Raw genomic sequence first — 26,169 nt, forward strand, 5'->3', positions numbered from 1 at the left:
TAGCAATGCAATCACACACATAACATGATTGAGACCTATCTTTAAACCGTCACATGTACTTAATGGGTTACACGTTGCCAAATGCCACTGAAAAGGAAAGACCCCAATGATATCATGGAAAACATGTATATCTTAGGCACACATCCGTATTAACATAACATAATGGGGGAGTATCCCGATGCACATGACACACTTACATGCATGAGTTGCCCATGATTTACATTTAAAACATAGTATTAACATCATTCTTTTTCTCATTTCATCCATGACATATTCCATACATGCACTATGTATACCTAGTAAACATCACATAGTCTGTTACATCATTTTTCAATTCTATTCTTACATAGCATTTCATTTTCTTCCTAACATGATATAATTGACATGACATTGTATACATAATAAAACGTCACATTGCAATGCATAAAGCACACAAGCATAATATAAAAAATATTATGGTGTATGTTGGAGCCCCAAGGTTACTTACCTAATTAGTTTAAGTGGTTGTCACTGATTTACTTAACTAATTCGTTAAAGTAAAATTCAAGTCAACCTAGGTGAGCCAATCACATCATATGTTTGAATTTCTAAAAAATTATTTATCTAATTTACAATGATCTATGTGTTAGATTTCATGCAAACATTAACATCTTTGCCACGGTAAAATTTTGAAATGTTTATATATATTTTTTATAATATTATTTTCATACAAATATTTATATACATTCGTTATAATATTATTTTCATTCAACCCATTTATTAACGTAACACTTTACCCAATTTTCTTTCACTCATTCTTCTTTTAATTCTGTACACAATCTTCCCTCTTTCTCTCTATTTAATTCTTTTAAAAATTCTAGATTAACAAGTAAAATTTTTTTGGTATTTAATTTTTAAAAAATAAAAAATAAAAAAAATCTAAATAATTACAACAAATTAAAGATAAAAGAGAAGGAAGACTGTATCAGCAAATTATCAAGCGACATCTTTCTCGTTAAATCTGAAATATAAATTATTTTTTAATTACATACTTTTAGATGTTAAAATAATTAATTATGATTCTAGTCAAAAAAAAAAAAAAGTTTATTACAAATATTTTACAAAGAATAATCATTATCAATATTATGTTGATTTATGATAATGACAATAAAAAATAAGAAACAAATAGAATATATTGAAATCAACATGGCTCATCGAGTATAAAGCATGTATTGTCCGCAAAAAGTCGATTAAAATGTTGTTTTAATCTATCGCCAAACATATTGTTAAACTAAAAAAATTTGATATCTCTCTTATACATAAATTCATGCATTATCTTTAAATTCTTAAATAGGCCTACTGAAATTTTAGTTTGTTTGACCACCATTGTCATGACTCAATGGCGGTGGGGAACACTATGGCTTAAAGAAGTTACAAATGTATCAATTGTCGGTGGCCGTAAATTAGGAGCAAACTGGGTCGAAGGCGGTAGACGGCAGAGCTTAATCGCAGTTGTACAAAATTGTCGGAGAACAAAATTGAAATCTTACGAAATTACTATCATCCCATATTTCGATAAAAAATCCTATGTTTGAACTATGCTCAGTTTTGAATCATTATTATCTCTCGACAAACAATTCATCTTTGAATCACAAATTAATAGTCATTCCAACATCTTAGAGGATGTCTTTCTGTTCAACCCTTGGATGTCTTAAATACGATGGCTGAAATCTTAGTTTGTTTGACCATCGCCGTCATGGCTCGATGGCGGAGGAACACTTCAACTTAAAGCAGTTATAAATGTATCAATTGTCGATGGCTATAAAGGAGTATGAACTAGGTCGATCATTGTGGATTGAAGAGCAAAGTCGCAGGCGTATAAAATTGGCGAATTTAAAAATGAGTAGTTCAGATAGAATCGAACTTTTGATTGATCCAGGTACTTGGAACCCTATGGATGAAGACATGGTCTCTTTGGATCCCATTGAATTTCATTTGGAGGAGGAACCTTATATTCTATTTATTATAAACTTAAAGACAGTAGCAGATAAAGACAGAATTGGGATTATGGATTTTAAGTTTATGGGGTAGTAGCAAATAAAGACATGGTCCGTCTTACAATGACTTTTCAATTCGACACAGAATAAGAGAGAGGAATATACACAATTAAATTACAGTCTTACAATGACTTTTCAATTCGACACAAAATTACAGTTTTACCTTTTACAGTTTTACTTTTTAATGACTTTTCAATTCGACACAAAATTACAGTCTTACCTTTTAAAGTTTTACACTTTAACTTTTCATAAAATCCTGTGTTTGAACTATGCTTAGTTTTGAATCATTATTATCTCTGGACAAACGATTCATCTTTGAATCTACAAAATCTTGTGTTTGACTGATGTCTTGGATGAGGAATATATGATAATACAGCGTCAAAATTTTGAAACATAAGTAGAATATGGCATGCCACTACTCAAATTCAAATCGAGATGCTCTAAGTACAGCTTCCTAAGAGGAGCGTGTCTACCGATTTCACTATAGCGACTTTCTCAAAATCATAATAACCTATTATTATTTACCTGTCGAGATTGATAAAATAGAATTAGAATCAATTTAGTTATGTATTAGAGATATTTTGTATTAATTTATTGATAAATTCATTGGTTATGGAGTAGATGGTAAGTCATACCATATTAAAAACGTGTTTCATTCAATTTTAAAAGTATCTTTAATTAAAATAGATAAATAGAGAAAAAAATGTAGAAAAATGATTCCATTCAGAAAAACAATATAGAAATAATGAATTTGCCAACAAAATCGTTGTTTGGCTTATGTTTTTCTTTGTTAATAGCCAAAGAAACATCCATGCTTAACAATTACTCTCAAGCTTGTGTGCTACTTGGTGCAATGGCCGGGGATGCAGCCTCTGGGGTTACTCCAGTGGCCGGGGATGCAGCCTCCGGGGTTAGAGCAATGCTGCCTCCAGTGGTCGGGGATGCAGCCTCCGGGGTTAGAGCAATGCTGCCTCCAGTGGTCGGGGATGCAGCCTCCGGGGTTAGAGCAATGCTGCCTTCAGTGGTCGGGGATGCAGCCTCCGGGGTTAGAGCAATGCTACCTCCAACTGGTGCATTGGTCGGGGATGCAGCCTCCGGGGTTAGAGCAATGCTGCCTCCAACTGGTGCATTGGTCGGGGATGCAGCCTCCGGGGTTAGAGCAATGCTGCCTCCAACTGGTGCATTGGTCGGGGATGCAGCCTCCGGGGTTAGAGCAATGCTGCCTCCAACTGGTGCATTGGTCGGGGATGCAGCCTCCGGGGTTAGAGCAATGCTGCCTCCAACTGGTGCATTGGTCGGGGATGCAGCCTCCGGGGTTAGAGCAACGCTGCTTCCATCCGATGCGCCCTCCGGGGTTAGAGCAACGCTGCTTCCATCCGATGCGCCCTCCGGGGTTAGAGCAACGCTGCTTCCATCCGATGCGCCCTCCGGGGTTAGAGCAACGCTGCTTCCATCCGATGCGCCCTCCGGGGTTAGAGCAACGCTGCTTCCATCCGATGCGCCCTCCGGGGTTAGAGCAACGCTGCTTCCATCCGATGCGCCCTCCGGGGTTAGAGCAACGCTGCTTCCATTCGACGGGGTTAGAGCAACGCTGCTTCCATTCGACGGGGTTAGAGCAACGCTGCTTCCATCCGACGGGGTTAGAGCAACGCTGCTTCCATCCGACGGGGTTAGAGCAACGCTGCTTCCATCCGACGGGGTTAGAGCAACGCTGCTTCCATCCGACGGGGTTTGAGCAACGCTGCTTCCATCCGACGGGGTTTGAGCAACGCTGCTTCCATCCGACGGGGTTTGAGCAACGCTGCTTCCATCCGACGCGGCCTCCGGCGGGGTTTGAGCAACGCTGCTTCCATCCGACGAGGCCTCGGGCGGGGTTTGAGCAACGCTGCTTCCATCCGACGAGGCCTCGGGCGGGGTTTGAGCAACGCTGCTTGCATCCGACGAGGCCTCGGGCGGGGTTTGAGCAACGCTGCTTGCATCCGACGAGGCCTCGGGCGGGGTTTGAGCAATGCTGCTTGCATCCGACGAGGCCTCGGGCGGGGTTTGAGAAATGCTGCTTCCATCCGACGAGGCCTCGGGCGGGGTTTGAGCAATGCTGCTTCCATCCGACGAGGCCTCGGGCGGGGTTTGAGCAATGCTGCTTCCATCCGACGAGCCCTCGGGCGGGGTTTGAGCAATGCTGCTTCCATCCGACGAGCCCTCGGGCGGGGTTTGAGCAATGCTGCTTCCATCCGACGAGGCCTCGGGCGGGGTTTGAGCAATGCTGCTTCCATCCGACGAGCCCTCGGGCGGGGTTTGAGCAATGCTGCTTCCATCCGACGAGCCCTCGGGCGGGGTTTGAGCAATGCTGCTTCCATCCGACGAGCCCTCGGGCGGGGTTAGAGCAATGCTTCCATCCGATGCAGCCTCCGGGGTTAGAGCAATGCTTCCATCGAATGCAGCCTCCGGGGTTAGAGCAATGCTTCCATCGAATGCAGCCTCCGGGGTTAGAGCAATGCTTCCATCGAATGCAGCCTCCGGGGTTAGAGCAATGCTGCCTCCAACTGGTGCATTGGTCGGGGATGCAGCCTCCGGGGTTAGAGCAATGCTTCCATCGAATGCAGCCTCCGGGGTTAGAGCAATGCTTCCATCTTTTGTTTGTGTGTCATGTGATGCAAAGGCACGAAATGAAAATTGATGATCGAGATTTACGACACCGGTGACATCACTAAAAGTGGCACCCACTTTTGCACAATACTGCCAAGAAATCACTAGGAAAAGGGTATGAAAGAGCTTGAAACCTTTGCCGATGGCCATTGTGGAGTGTCTTAAAATTGTAAGGTTACAAGCTCGTTTCACAAATGATGAAGAGTAGCAATTGCTAAGATGTTGGTGCTTGGATTTTTCTTACAATGTAAAGCCCTATATATAGTTTGATGGGAAAACTATATCTAGAAAAGACCACCAAATTTAGAAAGGGTGTTAAATTTGGTGAGTTTGGGAGTATTCCAAATATAGAATGTTTCACTATTCAATTTCTAATTTCTCCCTCCCTCCCTTCATTTGAGGATCATTAAGAATAATTATATTTTTAAATAAAAACATACCATTGCTAGCTTATGGTACTTTTGATGTGCAATAAATTGATATTTTATGTTATTTTATGAACTCAATATTATTATTTTATAACACCGAAGATATTTTCTTCTCCATGAATTATACTCTGATTAGATTACTTGTCTCATTCATACAGCCTATTTATAGCATAGGAATAAGGATGCCAGAGTATTTGTAGTTTTGAAAGCCACATTTGTTATAGTGAGGTTATTGTAATTCTTTGTAGTTTTGAGATCATGTTTGATTGTGAAAAACAAGGTTGTCATCCCTCTTTGTAGCCTACTTATCGGTTCTTAATCGTGTCCGTGGTGGGTGCTAAGGTAGTATCTCTATGATTTGACCAAGAGCTTATCATAGTTTCTTCTCATGATGATCTTGGTCTTAAGTCATGGGTCATGAGTCATTATACTTGGTCAATCCTTGTACCTAATCCTGTCCAAAATTACTCCCGTAGAAGACCTAAAAAGGTCAAATGGTTGGAGAATATAATGAACCTAAACTTGTAATGGAGAGAGAACCTAAACTTGTTAGAGAGAACAAAAACTTGTTAGAGAGAGAACCTAAACTTGTTAGAGAGAGAGGACATGCTCCAAATAAAACATGGTTAGAATATCTTAGCAAGAAACATAGGTAGGGTAAACATGCAAGAAACATGGACATGATGTCCTAGAAGACACATGTGTAGGGCATCTGATCTAGGCGATGAAAACATGTGATCATAATGCAAATCATTGTGGAAAGAATAGGGTGACTTAGGTTATCGTTAGAGTAGAACATAGTAGTCTTAGTGGCTTAGTACTTGAGTTTTACTTTCTCGGGGACCAACATATCTTACAAGGTCCTTGACCTTAGAGCGACATCTTATGTTCGTAAGTTCTTTCGTTCTAACTCTAAAGTTTATTCCCAAAACTTAAGGCACAAGTCACAATGTGATATTTTTAAGCTCCATTTCAAGCACATAGGTCATAACTATAAACATTTTGTAATTACATGCATGAATCTTTAATAGTATACTAAATAAGCAACTTACAACATATCATGTCACTTCGAGTTCTTAAATATCATCAATGTTTAGAAAAGATTCATTAGGGTTATTTTCATAATTTTCTATCATAGTATTTTCTTATACCCAAACATGTTTTAATAAATTTCAAGTCATATATAATCGTTTACAATTTTATAAATGAGTCTCATATAAAATTTCATATCATTTCAAGTTTGTTAAATACATAAAAACATCACGATATCCTACGTGTATTTTTGTCTCTTTCCACTCCAATCGTGCTTTAGGATCTAAATTTGATCCAATTACGAAGAAATCTTACATAGTCTTTCATATCATTATAATTATCCATAATTTAGATTCTTAAGTCATTTGGAGTCCATTTTAGGCATAAAATATCTTAAACGCATAAAAAAAGTATTTTTGTCATTATTCACCCGCCTTTGTTTGGGGCCTAAACATTCTCGGGTTACTTTGAAATATTTTACAATAATTCTTAACCATAAAAATAGGTATAAGATCCTAAGTAATTTAACTTATATACTTAGTAGGGACCTTTTTGTAATGTTATCCCTTCTAATTTGTTTAGGCACTTAACATTCTACTACTCTCACTTCAATGTATATAGAAAAGGGGTAAATAATCATAAGTATAAGGGATATAACCAAGACACCAACCATACAAAATAAACTGCAAGGGAAATGTGAAGAAAATATTGTTCAAATTATAACAAAATGTTGCAATTCATGTCACCTCAAAGAAAAATAAAACTTCATTTATTTTTAGGTAGTTACAAAATTTGGGTGGATGATAATTTAGACTTATGGTGTTTGTTTAATGTATTTAACATTACATGTAAGAAAAATCTAAAGAACAGTTAGTTAAGACCCTCGAGCAATCAAATTACTGGAGATGGTTAAAATAACCCGCTAAATGAACTCCGCTGCTTATGAAATTTTAATACTCTGCATATTATAACATGTTGAGATTAATTATGAAATTTGGTGGCCATTAAATAAGGTTAAGTAGGAAAACCAAGTAACGAAGAAAAATGACCATAGTACCCCCAAGGAAAACTACCTACGGTTCAATCCCTAAATGACCTCCAAATATTATGAGATGTTGCATGAATCCTTATTTCATGAGTTTGTATAAGGTAGTAAAGTTTGGGGGCCATTGGAAAACATTAGGCAGTGAAACCAAGATATGGGAAAAAACATTCCTCACGATACATACGGATTTACCTCCTAGGATGACTAACGAGGTATCCATGAAATAAGGGATTCCCCACATGTACTCTTGGTCGCTGACAAGATTCTACGTGTACAAAATCACATTGGGCAATTCCTAAGGAGAACTCTTAAGTTCCAAACTTGACCCCACATGTTATAAATGATGTTTTTTTTTTAAGAGTTATATTTGCACATTACATGAGCATGTAGCAATTCTGAGTAGGTTGAATTTAGGGTCACCTGATTCTATAATAAGTAAAATATTTTTAGTATTTATTTTCTAACAAAAATCTAAATAATTACAACAAAATGCATAAAAAAAAAAAATAAATAAAATAAAATAAAATAAAATAAAAAGAAAGAGAGATGTAAGATATAACTTATAGTAATAACAAACCTTCCACAGACCATCTCAAATATAAATTACTTTTTAATGGAATACTTTTTAAATGTTAAAATAATTAATAATTAATTTCTTATTCTAATTAGATCATTATTCTAAACAAAAACATTGGGTATAAGATTATTAGATGGGATTTTTTTTTTCTTTTTTAGAGTTCAAAGTTTATTACAAATATTTAACAAGTTTCCATATATACTATATAGTTAATTGAGAATATTCATTATCAATATTATTTTGATTTATGATAATGACAATAAAAAATAAGAAACAAATAGAAAATATTGAAATCAACGTTCAGTTTGTATGCTAATAATCCATTTTAGCATTAAAATGTTGTTTTAATCCATCGCCAAACATATTGTTAAACTAAAAAAATTTGACATTTCTCTTATACATGAATTCATGTATTAGTATGAAAGAAATTTTAGTTTGTTTGACCACTGTTGCCATGACTCGATGGCGAGAACACTACGTCTTAAAGAAGTTTCAAATGTATCAGTTGTCGGTAGTGGTAAAGAAAGAACGAACTGAGTTGACGACCGTAAACGGTAAAGCTTAACCACGACTATACAAAATTGTCAGAGATCAAAATTGAAACGTTATAAATGAAATATGGGAATATTTGTGGAGTTAAAATTTCGAGAATTTTAGAATATCGAATCTACTCTTCCTATGGCTAATATATATAAAAGAGAGAGGAATGGTTTTTTAATGAAATTACAGTCATACCTTTTAATTTTTAAATAAATTATTTGGCTGTTTGTTGAATTGGACACAAAATCCTAGGTTTGACCAATGCTTTGTTTCTCCTTTAATTCATGTTTGACCAGACTACTTTAGTAGTAGTCTTGTGCTGTACTAGATAAGGTATATCAAGAGAAAAGTCTATTTGACAATGTTTACAATGAAAGTTACTAAATTCTCAAACTCTAGCTTGGCCACAATTCTCAAACTCTAGCTTGGCCACAAATCAAATACAGTAAGTCGTTCATAGATCCATGTGATTTACTAGTGCATTTGATTTGCATTGGGTTAGGGTGGTGGAGTTTTTAACCGGTTTCATGTCATGATTTTGAAACCAAAAATTTACTAGAATTGGGGTAGGTAGCCCAAAGAGAAGTATTACAAATTTCTTGATTTTGTATGGGAAAATAGGCAAATTTGCATATGTAATTTATCTACAAAGATGAGACATTAATGATGAACCAAATCAAGTGGACAGTTACAAACAATACAAATACATATCTACAAAGATGAGACATTAATGATGAACCAAATCAAGTGGACAGTTACAAACAATACAAATACAAACAATAATGAGGAAAGGAAAACAATTGAACCAAATCAAGTGGACAGTTACAAACAATACAAATACAAACAATAATGAGGAAAGGAAAACAATCTCCTTTAATTCATGTTTGACCAATGCTGGTTTTGAATCATTATATATGTGACTCCAAATTTCGTTTGTTTATGTGCTTTTGGGAAAGTATAGTACTCTATTCTATTATAAAAATCGTAATCATTTCCAATCTCGAATCAGTATGAAAAATGTTGAAAAAAATAAGAGAGATCTCGTTTGGAATAAGATTAAGTCCTAAAAAGAAGAGATTTTCTAGGGCATTTCCTATTTTTATAGGAACTTCTATACCAGAAACAATGGTATCTCCAATTATGATTAAGTCCTAAAAAGAAGAGATTTTCTAGGGCATTTCCTATTTTTATAGGAACTTCTATACCAGAAACAATGGTATCTCCAATTATAGCCCCTCCTGGATGTAAAATATATATTTTCTCACCATCCCCATAGTGTATGAGAAAAATGTATGCATTTCAATTCGGGTCGTATTCTATGGTTACGATTCTACCATATATGTCTTTTCCATTCCGTCAAAAATCGATTTTACAGTATAGACGCTTATGACCTCCCCGGCTCCCCCTCTATGCCCGGTAATGATTCCTCCGGCATTACGACCTTTACCACAACAACCTTTACTCCCTCTTGCCCTGGATTGGATTTTACTTGACTGTCTACGGCTCCATTGCGTGTGCTCGGGGTAGAAGTTTTGTATAAAGAGATGAATTGATGTATTAGTTTTGAATCGTTATATTTCTTGATTGACCATTCAACTTTGAATCTCAAATGAAGAGTGATTCCAACATCTTAGAGAATCTCTTTCAATTCAACCCTATTGGATGTCTTAAATAGTATGCTTAGTTTGTTTGACCACTACCGTCATGGTTCAGTGCTTAGCTTATTTGACCACTGCCACCATGGTTCGATAGCGGCATTCAATTGAACCTCATTGGATGTCTTAAATAGTATGCTTAGTTTGTTTGACCACTACCGCCATGGTTCGGTAGCGACAAAGGAACACTTCAGCTAAATGTATCCACTATAATTGGAGAATGAACTAGATCAACGACAGTGGACTGTAGAGAACAGAAATTTGAAATTAAATAGAAAAAGAATGGTAGAATATGAAATCCTCTCTTCCAATTGCTATACACTTAATAGATTAATGACTTTAAAATTAAATTACAGTCATACCATTGACTTTTAAATAAATAGTAGTGTCTACGAATTTTATCATAGTGGCTTTTTCGAAATCATAATAACATATTATTATTCGCTCGTCCAAATTGAAAAAATAGAATTAGAATAAATTTTATTATTTTAAGGATTTTAAGCAATTTTGCAAATAAATTTAATTAGGTATGGGAGACATTTTATATTAATGCATAAAAAATTTATTGGGTATGGCCTCACGTAAAGTGTAGAACCGTACCATATTAAAACGTGTTATTAAATTTTCAAATAGAAAATTAAATATATGAAAAAGGTAGGAAAATCATTCCATTTAAGAAAAAAAATAAATTTAATTAGGTATGGGAGACATTTTATATTAATGCATAAAAAATTTATTGGGTATGGCCTCACGTAAAGTGTAGAACCGTACCATATTAAAACGTGTTATTAAATTTTCAAATAGAAAATTAAATATATGAAAAAGGTAGGAAAATCATTCCATTTAAGAAAAAAATATAGAAATGATAAATTTGCCCTTAAAATAGTCATTTTGTTTGGCTTAGGTTTTTGTTGGTTAATAGCCAAAGAAACCTCGAAATGCTACTCTCAAGCTAGTGTGTTACTTCCAATTAGCGAGAGTATGTATGCTACTTCCAATTGGTTTAAAGTTCGGGTTTGAGCAAGGCTTCTAACTAGTGGTGCAATGCTACTTGCAATGGGTGCAAAGTTGGGGTTTGAGAAATGTTTCTAACTAGTGGTGCAGGCTCCAAAGTTAGAGCAATGCTTTCAACGGATGCAGCCTCCAAGGTTAGAGCCTCAAGTTTGAGTGGTGTTTCCAACCGGTACATCGCCAAAAGCAGTGGCAGCAACCACTTTCGCACAACACTGCCAAGCAATCACTAAGAAAAAAGTGTGAATGAGCTTGAAACCTTTGTACTGTGGAGTGTCTTAAATAAGGTTACAAGCTTGTTTCACATATGATGAAGAGCAGCAATGACTAAGGTGTAGGTGCTTGAATTTTTCTGATAATGTGAAGCCCTATATATAGTTTGTGGGAAAACTATATCTAGAAAAGACCACCAAATTTAGTCAGAGTTTTAAATTTTGTGGAGCTGAGAGTATTCCAAGTATAAAATGTTTGACTATTCAATTTCTAAAAATAATTATATTTAAGTATCATTAAGATTGAGTTTTCTAGCTTTCTCATTGAAAATATTTCTTCTATCTCCGAGCTACTGACCTCCAATTTAAATTCTTTTTTTCTTAATGTGATGAGATGTGTCTCCTCTAGAACAAACTCAAATTTAATTTAGATCTATACGTTAAAAACGCAGATTCAAGGATTTTCTTATCACTCCTCATGGCTGCATATCTAATTTTGTGATATGTGGTATTTGCGTAATTATCTCAAAGTTTAGGTGTATTTTTGTAATTTCCCATTTTTTAAAAATATTTTATTATTCTTTCTCCAAAAATTCTAAGCTTATTCTAACAAATTTCATCCTTTATGGTCCTTTCCCTTCTTGAGCACCTTGAATTTCTCCTTCTTAATAAAATTCATAAAGTTCCTTAAAAAAAAAAAAAGGAATAAATACTTGAATCCTTAAAATTACTTTTTATAGGATATTTAAATGATTCTTTGTCCTTGGAATCCTCCCATCCTTTCCTTAGATCCTTTAGACCTTACATGAGCTACTTAAACTTATTTGTATTACTTTTACCCTTACTTTGATTGTTACGGGGCTACCTAAAATCATACACCCAAACCAACTATGTGAAAGTTTACTAGTCTCCAAACAAGCAAGACTATCATTACTAGCTCAAACTAGGATTCGTGCTGAGTAACCACACAACTGGTCCATGCAGATTTATTTAGCCTGACCACTTCATCGTCGATTTTTGGCAATAAGTATTTTCTCTTGTTGATGATTATAGTTGTTGGATGTGAGTGTACCTGCTCTGAGAAAAAGGAGAGGCATTACATTCATTCAAGAAAATAGGTCTGTCACAAGCTAAAAACCTTTCACATCAACCAAGGTGAAGAATTCTTAAACCATAACTTCTCAAAATTTTGCAAAGAGGAAGGTACCAAGCATAAACTCACTTTACTATACAATCCAAAATAAAACGGTGTAGTCGAGCAAAGAAGTCGCACCATATTGAACACTACAAGAAGCTTACTTGAGAGCATGCAAGTCTCAATAATTTTTTGGGGCGAGGCAATAGGACATGCAATTCATCTTCTAAACTGTTTACCAACGAAGGCGTTGGACACTCACACCCATTACAAAACATGGATCGGTAAGACACCTCACTTCAAGAATCTAAAAATCTTTGGTTGTGTAGCACATGTTAAGACCGTAAAGCCCTATATCAAAATGCTTGATGACAGAAGCTAAAAGATGGTGTATTTTGGCATCATTGGAATCGTGAGTTATAGCCGTTTAGTTTTTTGGTTTCCTACTCTCCATTTTCATCCAAATTTGAGAGAAATTCTCCACCATTTCCCTTCAAACTTGTTCCTAAGCCATCTAAACAAGATTACCCACAAGTTCTACAAAGGAACCAAACGCTGAATGAGCCTAGAACCCATTCCCCCATACGAATCCCATTCATCGAGCAAGGCCAATCCCATTCAATTTTTTCACCTTCAAGAAACATTCTTGTTGTAGACCACGAAGAGAATTAACCTCAAGAACGTGTGTAATCGAAGAAAGTCAATTTTCGATTCAAAATGGGGGTAAGTATCGAATTCCTATCTACGGTCTATTTTTCTTCAAATTGAGCATTCCTTTTGTTTACGAGGATTGAGATGAGTAATTTTGATAAGAAATAAAAAACGTCGTAGATCAAGCTGCCAAAGAGAGTTTAATTTGGTGTTTTGGGGTGATTTGCTAAACAAAGAAAATTTCTCTAAATTAAGGTCACACACTTGAAGACATTCCCCCAAACCAATTCAATTAGCAGGAGGGAATAATAAAGAAGCGATTCCCGGAAAACCCTTAGAAATGGCTAGCCAATAAGCTTTTTCTGGGTTGAGCTCCGATGAGGAAAACAATTCTTGATGAACTTTGGAGGAGAATAACTTATCATACAATCCACAAGAAGGTAAGAAATCAATCCCTAACTCATCCTTTTGACTAAGTTTTTAGGTTTCTTGAAGAAATCGAGGGGGAGAAGTGTATTGAACGGAGTTGGAGAGGTAAGGTTTCAAACAGTGTGACCCTTACGTAACAACAAGCAAAGTGGCAAATCCTCAAGTGTTACCAATCCGGCCAGGCAACGACCAAAATAGACAATCCATGAAGGGATCGAGGAGGACGTTGCATCATCCAATGCACCAAAGAAAACCAAGCTAAAGAATAGGCAAGACAAATGCAATGATTTTGACATAATTATAAAAAATAGGCTTTTTCAAGGTTAAGGCGGGGCCTTCAGCATTAACCTCTAAAGCTTGAGTTAGAGAGAATTTGGGTATGTAGTTTTGGAATTAAGTCCGTCTATATGAAATATGGAAGCTCACAAAATTTTGTGTCAATGGAAGACTATACGATGCTTTATGACAGCGTATGATTGTTTGCCTAAAACATGTTCACACTTGCCAGATTTGAAATGGTTCAAAATGTACTTAGAGGGAGGAATGGTGTAAACTCTCCACCACCCTGAGCGCTATTGCGTAACTGAGCTAACCTGCGACATATGCATGTGTCACAATGAAGGTGAACGTTGCTAAACGTGTGCCTCGTGTGACTTGCATTGAAGATGTTGTTTGAAGAATAGTATATGAAACGCCCTATTTTCTTAGCCAAAATTAGTGGCGTTACACAAACATGCTTTAATCTCATAGGCTAAAGTTCATAATAAATAATTTAAAAATAAATTCGTTGACTTATATATTTAATTTAAAACAATAAATTAAACCTAACATATTTTTTAATATAAAAAAAAAAATTGCATTTAAAACCTTTACCAACTACTAAATAAAATTGAATGAGTTCTATTGCTCTATCATGCCCTATTCTGACTACCATGATATTTCTAGCATTCATCGTCATCCGAGCGTGGAGCTTTACTTTTACGTAGAAAGTAGAAGGGTGACACGTGACTTGAGTATTTTACGAAATACTCAGTTAATCATCCGACGGTTGGATTTAGCAATGCAATCACACACATAACATGATTGAGACCTATCTTTAAACAGTCACATGTGCTTGGACTATGTTCAGTTTCGGGCAAGGTGGGCTCATATACGTACCCCTGGGCCTAACATGTTCAAGCTTAATGTGTTACACATCACCAAATGCCATAGAAAAGGAAAGACCCCCATGATATCATGCGAAACATGTATATGGAAGACACACACCCGGATTAACATAACATAACGGGGAAGTATCCTGATGCACATGACACACATACATGTATGCATGAACATAACAGGGAAGTATCCCGATGCACATGACACACATACATGTATGAGATGCCCATGATTTACATTTAAAATATAGTATTGACGTTATTTCTTTTCTCATTTCATCCATGACATATTCCATACATGCACTGTGTATACCTAGTAAACATCACATAGTCTATTACATCATTTTTCAATTCTATTATTTCATAGCATTTCATTTTATTCCTAACGTGATGTAATTGACATGACATTGTATACATAATAAAACGTCATATTTCAATGCATAAACCACACAAGCATAACATAAAAAATATTATGGTTCATGTTGGGGCCACAAGTTTACTCACCTAATCAGCTTAAGCTCTTGTCACTAATTCACTTACCTGATTCTTTAAACTAAAATTCAAGGCAACCTAGGTGAGCCAATGATATTATATTGAACTTCTGAATAATTATTTATCTAATTTACAATGATCCATGTATTAGATTTTATGCGAACTAATGCGTCTTCGCAACAATAAAGTTTTGGAATGTTTATATATGTTTTTTATAATATTATTTTCATACACATATTTATATACCTTTATTATAATATTATTTTTATACAACCCATTTAAAAAGGGTAGCACTTCATTGATCTTTCTCTCTCATTCTTCTTTTAATTTTGTACACAATCTTCCCTCTTTCTCTCTATTTGTTTCTTTTTTTCTTTTAAAAAATTCTAGATTTTGACCAGATTTATGTAACAAGTAAAATGTTTTTGGTATTTAAATTCTAACAAAAATAAAAAAAAATAAAAAAATCTAGATAATTGATAAGAGAAGGAAGATGTAAAATATAATTACCTTACTGGCAAATTATCAAGATACATCTTTCTTGTTAAATCTGCAATATAAATTATTTTTTAATTGAATACTTTTAGATGTAAAAATAATTAATTTATTATTGTGATTAGATCATTATGACTCTAGTCCAAAAAAAAAAAAAAAAGAACGTTCGATGTAAAATTATTAGATGTGATATTTTTTTCCGGTTAAAGTTTATTATAAATATTTTACAAGTTTCAGTATATATACCCATAGCTAATTGAGAATATTCATTATCAATATTATGTTGATTTATGATAATGACAATTAAAAAATAAGAAGTAAATAGAAAATATTGAAATCAACATGGCTCATCGAGTATAAAGCATGTATTGTCTGTTAAAAATCGATTAAAATGTTGTTTTAATCCATCGCCAAACATATTGTTAAACTAAAAGAATTCGACATCTCTCTTATACATAAATTCATGTATTATCTTTAAATTCTTAAATACGCCTACTAAAATTTTAGTTTGTTTGACCACCGTTGCCATGACTCAATGGCGGCCGAGGAACACTACGGCTTAAAGAAGTTACAAATGTCAAATGTATCAATTGTCGGTGGCGGTAAATAAGGAGCAAATTGGGTCGGGCGGTAGACGGCAGAGCTTAATCACAGTTGTACAAATTGTCGGAGAACAAAATTGAAACCTTACGAAATTACAATCATCCTATATTTCGATACAAAATCCTGTGTTTGAACTATGCTTAGTTTTGAATCATTATATCTCTCGACAAACAATTCAACTTCAAATCACAAATTAAGAGTCATTCCAACATCTTAGAGGATTTTTTTATGTTTAACCCTATTGGATGTCTTAAATAGGACGGCTGAAATCTTAGTTTGTTTGACCATCGCCGCCATGGCTTGGTGGCGAACGCCGCCATGGCTTGGTGGCGAAGGAACACTTCAACTTAAAGCAGTTATAAATGTATCAATTGTCGGTGGCTATAAAGGAGTATGAACTAGGTCGACCGTTGTGGATCGTAAAGCAAAGTTGCAGGCGTATAAAATTGTCAAGAAAAAAATTAAAATCTTACCAAGTTACAACCCTAGCTTATTTTTGTGGGGTTGAAATTTCCATTTTTCTATTTTGAAAAAAAAAAAAAAAAATTTACACTAGCTATATGTATATAAAAGGGAGAGGAATGTCTTTTCAATTCAACACAAAATTAAATTACAGTCTTACCTTTAACTTTTCATAAAATCCTATGTTTGACAATAGTTAAGTTCTCAATTCTACAAAGTCTTGTTTTGATTGATGTCTTGTATTTGATTTTGATTCTTTATTTCGATTCAACTTTGAATCACAAAATCCTATTATTATAAGATTATAATAATTTAATTCATTATATTGATAATCATTTTCATTAGAATATTATGGAGATGCTCTAGTACAGCTTCCTAAGAGGAGCGTGTTTACCGATTTCACTATAGCAACTTTCTCCAAATCATAATATTCTAATTAGGATTAGAATCGATTTTATTAATATAAAAATAGTTTGATTTTAAATCTTGCAAACAAATTTAGTTATGTATTCGAGACATTTTATAATACTTTATTGATAAATTCATTAGTTATGGTATCACTTAAGTAGAAAAGTGAAGTTGTGCCATATTAAAAACGTGTTTCCTTAAATTTTAAAAAAATTCTTTAGTTAAAATAGATAATTAGAGAAAAAAATGTAGGAAAATCATTCCATTTAGAAAAACAATATAGAAATAATGAATTTGCCTACAAAATAGTTGTTTGGTTGTTTGGCTTAGGTTTTTCTTTGTTAATAGCCAAAGAAACATCCATGCTTAACAATTACTCTCAAGCTTGTGTGCTAGTCGATGCAATCGTTGGGGTTAGAGCAATGCTTCCAATCGGTGCAGCCTCCGGGGTTTGAGCAATGCTGCTTCCAATCGGTGCAGCCTCCGGGGTTTGAGCAATGCTGCTTCCAATCGGTGCAGCCTCCGGGGTTTGAGCAATGCTGCTTCCAATCGGTGCAGCGTCCGGGGTTTGAGCAATGCTGCTTCCAATCGGTGCAGCGTCCGGGGTTTGAGCAATGCTGCTGCCATCCGATGTTGCCTCCGGCGGGGGTTGAGCAATGCTGCTGCCATCCGATGTTGCCTCCGGCGGGGGTTGAGCAATGCTGCTGCCATCCGATGTTGCCTCCGGCGGGGGTTGAGCAATGCTGCTGCCATCCGATGTTGCCTCCGGCGGGGGTTGAGCAATGCTGCTGCCATCCGATGTTGCCTCCGGCGGGGGTTGAGCAATGCTGCTGCCATCCGATGTTGCCTCCGGCGGGGGTTGAGCAATGCTGCTGCCATCCGATGTTGCCTCCGGCGGGGGTTGAGCAATGCTGCTGCCATCCGATGTTGCCTCCGGCGGGGGTTGAGCAATGCTGCTGCCATCCGATGTTGCCTCCGGCGGGGGTTGAGCAATGCTGCTGCCATCCGATGTTGCCTCCGGCGGGGGTTGAGCAATGCTGCTGCCATCCGATGTTGCCTCCGGCGGGGGTTGAGCAATGCTGCTGCCATCCGATGTTGCCTCCGGCGGGGGTTGAGCAATGCTGCTGCCATCCGATGTTGCCTCCGGCGGGGGTTGAGCAATGCTGCTGCCATCCGATGTTGCCTCCGGCGGGGGTTGAGCAATGCTGCTGCCATCCGATGTTGCCTCCGGCGGGGGTTGAGCAATGCTGCTGCCATCCGATGTTGCCTCCGGCGGGGGTTGAGCAATGCTGCTGCCATCCGATGTTGCCTCCGGCGGGGGTTGAGCAATGCTGCTGCCATCCGATGTTGCCTCCGGCGGGGGTTGAGCAATGCTGCTGCCATCCGATGTTGCCTCCGGCGGGGGTTGAGCAATGCTGCTGCCATCCGATGTTGCCTCCGGCGGGGGTTGAGCAATGCTGCTGCCATCCGATGTTGCCTCCGGCGGGGGTTGAGCAATGCTGCTGCCATCCGATGTTGCCTCCGGCGGGGGTTGAGCAATGCTGCTGCCATCCGATGTTGCCTCCGGCGGGGGTTGAGCAATGCTGCTGCCATCCGATGTTGCCTCCGGCGGGGGTTGAGCAATGCTGCTGCCATCCGATGTTGCCTCCGGCGGGGGTTGAGCAATGCTGCTGCCATCCGATGTTGCCTCCGGCGGGGGTTGAGCAATGCTGCTGCCATCCGATGTTGCCTCCGGCGGGGGTTGAGCAATGCTGCTGCCATCCGATGTTGCCTCCGGCGGGGGTTGAGCAATGCTGCTGCCATCCGATGTTGCCTCCGGCGGGGGTTGAGCAATGCTGCTGCCATCCGATGTTGCCTCCGGCGGGGGTTGAGCAATGCTGCTGCCATCCGATGTTGCCTCCGGCGGGGGTTGAGCAATGCTGCTGCCATCCGATGTTGCCTCCGGCGGGGGTTGAGCAATGCTGCTGCCATCCGATGTTGCCTCCGGCGGGGGTTGAGCAATGCTGCTGCCATCCGATGTTGCCTCCGGCGGGGGTTGAGCAATGCTGCTGCCATCCGATGTTGCCTCCGGCGGGGGTTGAGCAATGCTGCTGCCATCCGATGTTGCCTCCGGCGGGGGTTGAGCAATGCTGCTGCCATCCGATGTTGCCTCCGGCGGGGGTTGAGCAATGCTGCTGCCATCCGATGTTGCCTCCGGCGGGGGTTGAGCAATGCTGCTGCCATCCGATGTTGCCTCCGGCGGGGGTTGAGCAATGCTGCTGCCATCCGATGTTGCCTCCGGCGGGGGTTGAGCAATGCTGCTGCCATCCGATGTTGCCTCCGGCGGGGGTTGAGCAATGCTGCTGCCATCCGATGTTGCCTCCGGCGGGGGTTGAGCAATGCTGCTGCCATCCGATGTTGCCTCCGGCGGGGGTTGAGCAATGCTGCTGCCATCCGATGTTGCCTCCGGCGGGGGTTGAGCAATGCTGCTGCCATCCGATGTTGCCTCCGGCGGGGGTTGAGCAATGCTGCTGCCATCCGATGTTGCCTCCGGCGGGGGTTGAGCAATGCTGCTGCCATCCGATGTTGCCTCCGGCGGGGGTTGAGCAATGCTGCTGCCATCCGATGTTGCCTCCGGCGGGGGTTGAGCAATGCTGCTGCCATCCGATGTTGCCTCCGGCGGGGGTTGAGCAATGCTGCTGCCATCCGATGTTGCCTCCGGCGGGGGTTGAGCAATGCTGCTGCCATCCGATGTTGCCTCCGGCGGGGGTTGAGCAATGCTGCTGCCATCCGATGTTGCCTCCGGCGGGGGTTGAGCAATGCTGCTGCCATCCGATGTTGCCTCCGGCGGGGGTTGAGCAATGCTGCTGCCATCCGATGTTGCCTCCGGCGGGGGTTGAGCAATGCTGCTGCCATCCGATGTTGCCTCCGGCGGGGGTTGAGCAATGCTGCTGCCATCCGATGTTGCCTCCGGCGGGGGTTGAGCAATGCTGCTGCCATCCGATGTTGCCTCCGGCGGGGGTTGAGCAATGCTGCTGCCATCCGATGTTGCCTCCGGCGGGGGTTGAGCAATGCTGCTGCCATCCGATGTTGCCTCCGGCGGGGGTTGAGCAATGCTGCTGCCATCCGATGTTGCCTCCGGCGGGGGTTGAGCAATGCTGCTGCCATCCGATGTTGCCTCCGGCGGGGGTTGAGCAATGCTGCTGCCATCCGATGTTGCCTCCGGCGGGGGTTGAGCAATGCTGCTGCCATCCGATGTTGCCTCCGGCGGGGGTTGAGCAATGCTGCTGCCATCCGATGTTGCCTCCGGCGGGGGTTGAGCAATGCTGCTGCCATCCGATGTTGCCTCCGGCGGGGGTTGAGCAATGCTGCTGCCATCCGATGTTGCCTCCGGCGGGGGTTGAGCAATGCTGCTGCCATCCGATGTTGCCTCCGGCGGGGGTTGAGCAATGCTGCTGCCATCCGATGTTGCCTCCGGCGGGGGTTGAGCAATGCTGCTGCCATCCGATGTTGCCTCCGGCGGGGGTTGAGCAATGCTGCTGCCATCCGATGCTGCCTCCGGCGGGGTTTGAGCAATGCTGCTTCCAATCGGTGCAGCGTCCGGGGTTTGAGCAATGCTGCTTCCAATCGGTGCAGCGTCCGGGGTTTGAGCAATGCTGCTTCCAATCGGTGCAGTGGTCGGGGTTTGAGCAATGCTGCTTCCAATCGGTGCAGCCTCCGGGGTTTGAGCAATGCTTCCAATTGGTGCAGTGGTCGGGGTTTGAGCAATGCTGCTTCCATCCGCTGCCGCTTCTAGGGTTTGAGCAACGCTTCCAATTGGTGCAGTGGTTGGGGTTTGAGCAATGCTGCTTCCATCCGATGCCGCTTCTAGGGTTTGAGCAACGCTTCCAATTGGTGCAATGGTTGGGGTTTGAGCAATGCTGCTTCCATCCGATGCCGCTTCTGGGGTTTGAGCAGCGCTTCCAATGGGTGCAATGGTCGGGGTTTGAGCAATGCTGCTTCCATCCGATGCCACTTCTGGGGTTTGAGCAACACTTCCAATGGGTGCAATGGTCGGGGTTTGAGCAACGCTTCCAATGGGTGCAATGGTCGGGGTTTGAGCAACGCTGCTTCCATCCGATGCAGCCTCCGGGGTTAGAGCAACGCTGCCTCCATCCGATGCAGCCTCCGGGGTTAGAGCAACGCTGCCTCCATCCGATGCAGCCTCCGGGGTTAGAGCAACACTGCCTCCATCCGATGCAGCCTCCGGGGTTAGAGCAACGCTGCCTCCATCCGATGCAGCCTCCGGGGTTAGAGCAACGCTGCCTCCATCCGATGCAGCCTCCGGGGTTAGAGCAACGCTGCCTCCATCCGATGCAGCCTCCGGGGTTAGAGCAACGCTGCCTCCATCCGATGCAGCCTCCGGGGTTAGAGCAACGCTTCCAATTGGTGCAATGGTCAGGGTTTGAGCAATGCTACTTCCATCCGATGCTGCCTCCGGCGGGGTTTGAGCAATGCTACTTCCATCCGATGCTGCCTCCGGCGGGGTTTGAGCAATGCTTCCAATTGGTGCAATGGTTGGGGTTTGAGCAATGCTACTTCCATCCGATGCTGCCTCCGGTGGGGTTTGAGCAATGCTGCTGCCATTCGATGCTGCCTCCGGCGGGGGTTGAGCAATGCTGCTGCCATCCGATGCTGCCTCCGGCGGGGGTTGAGCAATGCTGCTGCCATCCGATGCTGCCTCCGGCGGGGGTTGAGCAATGCTGCTGCCATCCGATGTTGCCTCCGGCGGGGGTTGAGCAATGCTGCCGGCTGCCTCCGGCGGGGGTTGAGACATGCTGCCGGCTTCCGATGCTGCCTCCGGCGGGGGTTGAGACATGCTGCCGGCTTCCGATGCAGCCTCCGGCGGGGGTTGAGTAATGGTGCTTCCATCCGATGCAGCCTCCGGCGGTGTTTGAGCAATGGTGCTTCCATCCGATGCAGCCTCCGGCGGTGTTTGAGCAATGGTGCTTCCATCGAACGCAGCCTCCGGCGGTGTTTGAGCAATGGTGCTTCCATCGAACGCAGCCTCCGGCGGTGTTTGAGCAATGGTGCTTCCATCGAACGCAGCCTCCGGCGGTGTTTGAGCAATGCTTCCATCGAACGCAGCCTCCGAGGTTAGAGCAATGCTTCCATCGAATGCAGCCTTTGGGGTTAGAGCAATGCTTCCATCGAACGCAGCCTCCGGGGTTAGAGCAATGCTTCCATCGAACGTAGCCTCCGGGGTTAGAGCAATGCTTCCATCGAACGCAGCCTCTGGGGTTAGAGCAATGCTTCCATCGAACGCAGCCTCTGGGGTTAGAGCAATGCTTCCATCGAACGCAGCCTCTGGGGTTAGAGCAATGCTTCCATCGAATGAAGCCTCCGGGGTTAGAGCAATGCTTCCATCTAATGGAGCCTCTGGAGTTAGAGCAATGCTTCCATCTGGTGTTTGTTTGTCATGTGATGCAAAGGCACGAAATGAAAATTGATGATCGAGATTTACGACACCGGTGACATCACTAAAAGTGGCACCAACTTTTGCACAATACTGCCAAGAAATCATTAGAAAAAGGGTATGAAAGAGCTTGAAACCTTTGCCGATGGCCATTGTAGAGTGTCTTAATGTTGTAAGGTTACAAGCTCGTTTCACAAATGATGAAGAGTAGCAATTGCTAAGATGTTGGTGCTTGGATTTTTCTTACAATGTGAAGCCCTATATATAGTTTGATGGGAAAACTATATCTGGAAAAGACCACCAAATTTAGAAAGGGTGTTAAATTTTGAGGGTTTGGGAGTATTCCAAGTATAGAATGTTTGACTATTCAATTTCTAATTTCTCCCTCCCTTCATTTGAGGATCATTAAGAATAATTATATTTTTAAATAAAAACATACCATTGCTAGCTTATGGTACTTTTTATGTGAAATAAGTTGATATTTTATGTTATTAACACCGTAGATATTTTCTTCTCCATGGATTGTACTTGATTAGATTACTTGTCTCATTCATAGAACCTTTTTATAGCATTTGGAATAAGGATGTGAAAGTATTTGTAGTTTTGAAACCACATTTGTTATCCTTATAAATAGTAAGGTTATTCAAATTTTTTGTAGTTTTGAGATCATGTTTGATGGTAAAAAACAAGGTTGTCACCGCTATTTGTAGCCTACTTATCGGTTTTTAATCGTGTCAATGGTGGGTGCTGAGGTAGTATCTCTATGATTTGACTAAGAGCTTATCATAGTTTCTTCTCATGATGATCTTGGTCCTAAATCATGGGTCATGAGTCATGATACTTAGCCAATCCTTGTACCTAACCTTGTCCGGTCGAAAAACTACTACTACCCATAGAAGACCTAAAAAGGTCAAATGGTTGGAGAATATAATGAACCTAAACATGTAATCGAGAGAGATAACCTAAACTTGTTAGAGAAAGAGAATGAGGACATGCTCCAAATAAAACATGGTTAGAATCTCTTAGCAAGAAACATGGACACGAAGTCGTACAAGAAACATTTGTAGGGCATCTGATCTAGGCGAGGAAAACATGTGATCATAATGCAAATCATGGTGGAAAGAATAGGGTGACTTAGGTTATCGTTAGAGTAGAACATAGTAGTCTTAGTGGCTTAGTACTTGAGTTTTACTTTCTTTGGGACCAACCTATCTTACATGGTTCTTGACCTTAGAGCGACATCTTATGTTCGTAAGTTCTTTCGTTCTAACTCTAAAGTTTCTTCTCAAAACTTAAGGCACAAGTCACAATAAGATATTTTTAAAGGCACAAGTCACAATAAGATATTTTTAAGCTCCATTTCAAGCACATAGGTCATAACTATAAATATTTTGTAATTACATGCATGAATCTTTAATGGTGTACTAAATAAGTTGCCTACAACATATCATGTCACTTGGAGTTCATAAAAATCATCAATGTTAATAAAAGATTCCCTAGGTTATTTTCATAATTTTCTATCATAGTATTTTCTTATACCCAACCATGTTTTAATAAATTTGAAGTCATATATAATCGTCTACAATTTTATAAATGAGTCTCATATAAACTTTCATATCATTTCAAGTTCGTTAAATACTTAGAAACATCACGAGGTCCTACGTGTGTTTTTGTCTCTTTCCACTCCAATCGTGGTTTAGGATCTAAACTTGATCTAGTTACGATGAAATCTTACATAGTTTTTGATATTGTTATAATTATCCATAATTTAGATTCTTAAGTCATTTGGAGTCTATTTTAGGCATAAATACTTAGTTTAAGATATTTTACAATAATTCTTAACCATAAAAATAGGTTTCATATAAGATCTTTTTAAGTAATTTAACTTATTTACTTAGTAAGGACATTATTGTAATTTTGTCCCTTCTAATTTGTTTAGACACTTAACCCTCTACTACTCATCACTTGAATGTATATAGAAAAAGGGGTAAATAATCACAATCATGCAATATAAACGGCAACCAAAATGTAAAGAAAATGTTGTTTAAATTATAACAAAATGTTGCAATTCATGTCACCTAAAAGAAAAATAAAACTTCATTTATTCTTAGGTAGTTATAAAATTTAGGTGGATGATAATTTAGACTTATGGTGTTTCTTTAATCTCTTTAAAGTTACATGTAAGAAAAATCTAAAGAACTGTTAGTTAAGACTTCGAAACAATCAAATTGTTGGAGATGGTTAAACTAACGCGCTAAATGAACTTTTCTGCTTATGAAATTTTAATACTCTGCATATTATAATATGTTGAGATTAATTATGAAATTTGATGGTCATGAGATAAGGTTAAGTAGGAAAACCAAGCAACGGCGAAAAATGACCATAGTGCCTCAAAGGAAAACTACCTACGGTTCAATTCCTAAATGACTTCCAAATATTATGAGATGTTGCATGAATCCTTATCTCATGAGTTTGTATAAGGTAGTAAAGTTTGGGGTCCATTGGAAAACTTTAGGCAGTGAAACCAAGATATGGGGAAAAACATTCATCACGATACATACGGCTTTACCTCCTAGGATGACTAACGAGGTATCCATGAAATAAGGGATTCCCCACATGTACACTTGGTCGCTGACAAGATTCTACGTGCACAAGATCACATTGGACCATTCCTAAGGAGAACTCTTAAGTTCCAAGCTTGACCTAAGCTTGACCCCACATGTTATAAATGATGCGATTTTAAGAGCTATATTTGCACATTACATGAGCATGTAGCGGTTCTGAGTATATTGAATTTAGGGTCGTTACACGGATGTGATTCTATAATAAGTAAAATATTTTGTGTATTTAATTTCTAACAAAAATCTAAATAATTACAATAAAATCAATATAAAAGAAAAAGGAGAGGTAAGATATAACTTATAGTAATAAGAAACATTCTACGGACATTTCCCTCTGAACCTCCAACTTCTATCCATCTAAAATATAAATTATTTTTTAATTGAATATTTTTAAATGTTAAAATAATTAATAATTAATTTCTTATTCTAAATACACCATTATGACTCCATCCCAAAAAAAAAAAACGTTGGATATAAGATTATTAGATGTGATATTTTTTTTTTTTAGAGTTCAGAGTTTATTACAAATATTTAACAAGTTTCCATATATACATATGATTAATTGAGAATATTCATTATCAATATTATTTTGATTTATGATAATGACAATAAAAAATAAAAAACGAATAGAAAATATTGAAATCAAGATGGCTAAAAATAGATTAAAATTTTTTTTTAATCCATTGCCATATTGGTAAATTAAAATAATTTGACATTTCTCTTATACATAAATTTATGTATTATTTTAAATACAGTTGGAAAGAAATTTTAGTTGTTTGACCACTTTGTCATGACTGTGTTATCGATGGCGGCACAGGAACACTACGACTTAAAAAGTTACAAATGTATCAATTGTCGGTAGTGAAAAAGAAACAGCGAACTGAGCGTTAAACAATAGAGCTTAACTGCTATACAAAATTGTTAGAGATCAAAATTGAAACCTTACAAAGAAAATATGGAAATATTGTGGAGTTGAAATTTTCAAAAGAATTTTAGAATATGAAATCTACTCTTCCTATGGTTATATATATATAAAAGAGAGAGGAATGTTTTTTTTTTTTTTTTTTTTTTTTTTTTTTTTTTTTTTTTTTTTTTTTTTT

At 39.4% G+C, this 26,169-nt stretch overlaps 2 protein-coding genes across 2 annotated transcripts; both read right to left on the minus strand.

Annotated features, from left to right (window-relative positions):
- Nucleotides 1–2,864: 2,864 nt before the first annotated feature.
- Nucleotides 2,865–15,582, minus strand: LOC111436662 (polycystic kidney disease protein 1-like 3). The gene is made up of 2 exons (XM_023074382.1): nt 15,557–15,582; nt 2,865–4,425 (listed from the first exon to the last, which is right to left on the minus strand). The coding sequence occupies exons 1-2, from the start codon at nt 15,580–15,582 to the stop codon at nt 2,865–2,867; spliced, it is 1,587 nt and encodes a 528-aa protein (XP_022930150.1).
- A 1,811-nt stretch (nt 15,583–17,393) lies between these two features.
- LOC111436663 (basic proline-rich protein-like) lies at nt 17,394–20,998 on the minus strand. The gene is made up of 2 exons (XM_023074383.1): nt 20,931–20,998; nt 17,394–20,877 (listed from the first exon to the last, which is right to left on the minus strand). Exons 1-2 carry the CDS (start codon nt 20,996–20,998, stop codon nt 17,394–17,396), a joined length of 3,552 nt encoding a protein of 1,183 aa, XP_022930151.1.
- Between the last annotated feature and the right edge of the window lie 5,171 nt (nt 20,999–26,169).

Source organism: Cucurbita moschata, unplaced genomic scaffold, assembly GCF_002738365.1.
Source record: "Cucurbita moschata cultivar Rifu unplaced genomic scaffold, Cmos_1.0 Cmo_Scf00058, whole genome shotgun sequence".
Taxonomy (NCBI): domain Eukaryota; kingdom Viridiplantae; phylum Streptophyta; class Magnoliopsida; order Cucurbitales; family Cucurbitaceae; genus Cucurbita; species Cucurbita moschata.

Excerpts from the sequence above, each read along its gene's own strand:
- LOC111436662 (XM_023074382.1), bottom strand. The coding sequence starts at position 15,582 with ATGTATCTTGATAATTTGCCAGTAAG. Across the intron at positions 4,426-15,556 it reads CTTGATAATTTGCCAGTAAG|CATTGCTCTAACCCCGCCCG; the intron begins GTAATTATATTT and ends ATCGGATGGAAG.
- LOC111436663 (XM_023074383.1), bottom strand. The coding sequence starts at position 20,998 with ATGGAAGCAGCATTGCTCAAACCCCGACCATTGCACCCATTGGAAGCG. Across the intron at positions 20,878-20,930 it reads CTGCTCAAACCCCAGAAGCG|CGTTGCTCAAACCCTAGAAG; the intron begins GCATCGGATGGA and ends ACCAATTGGAAG.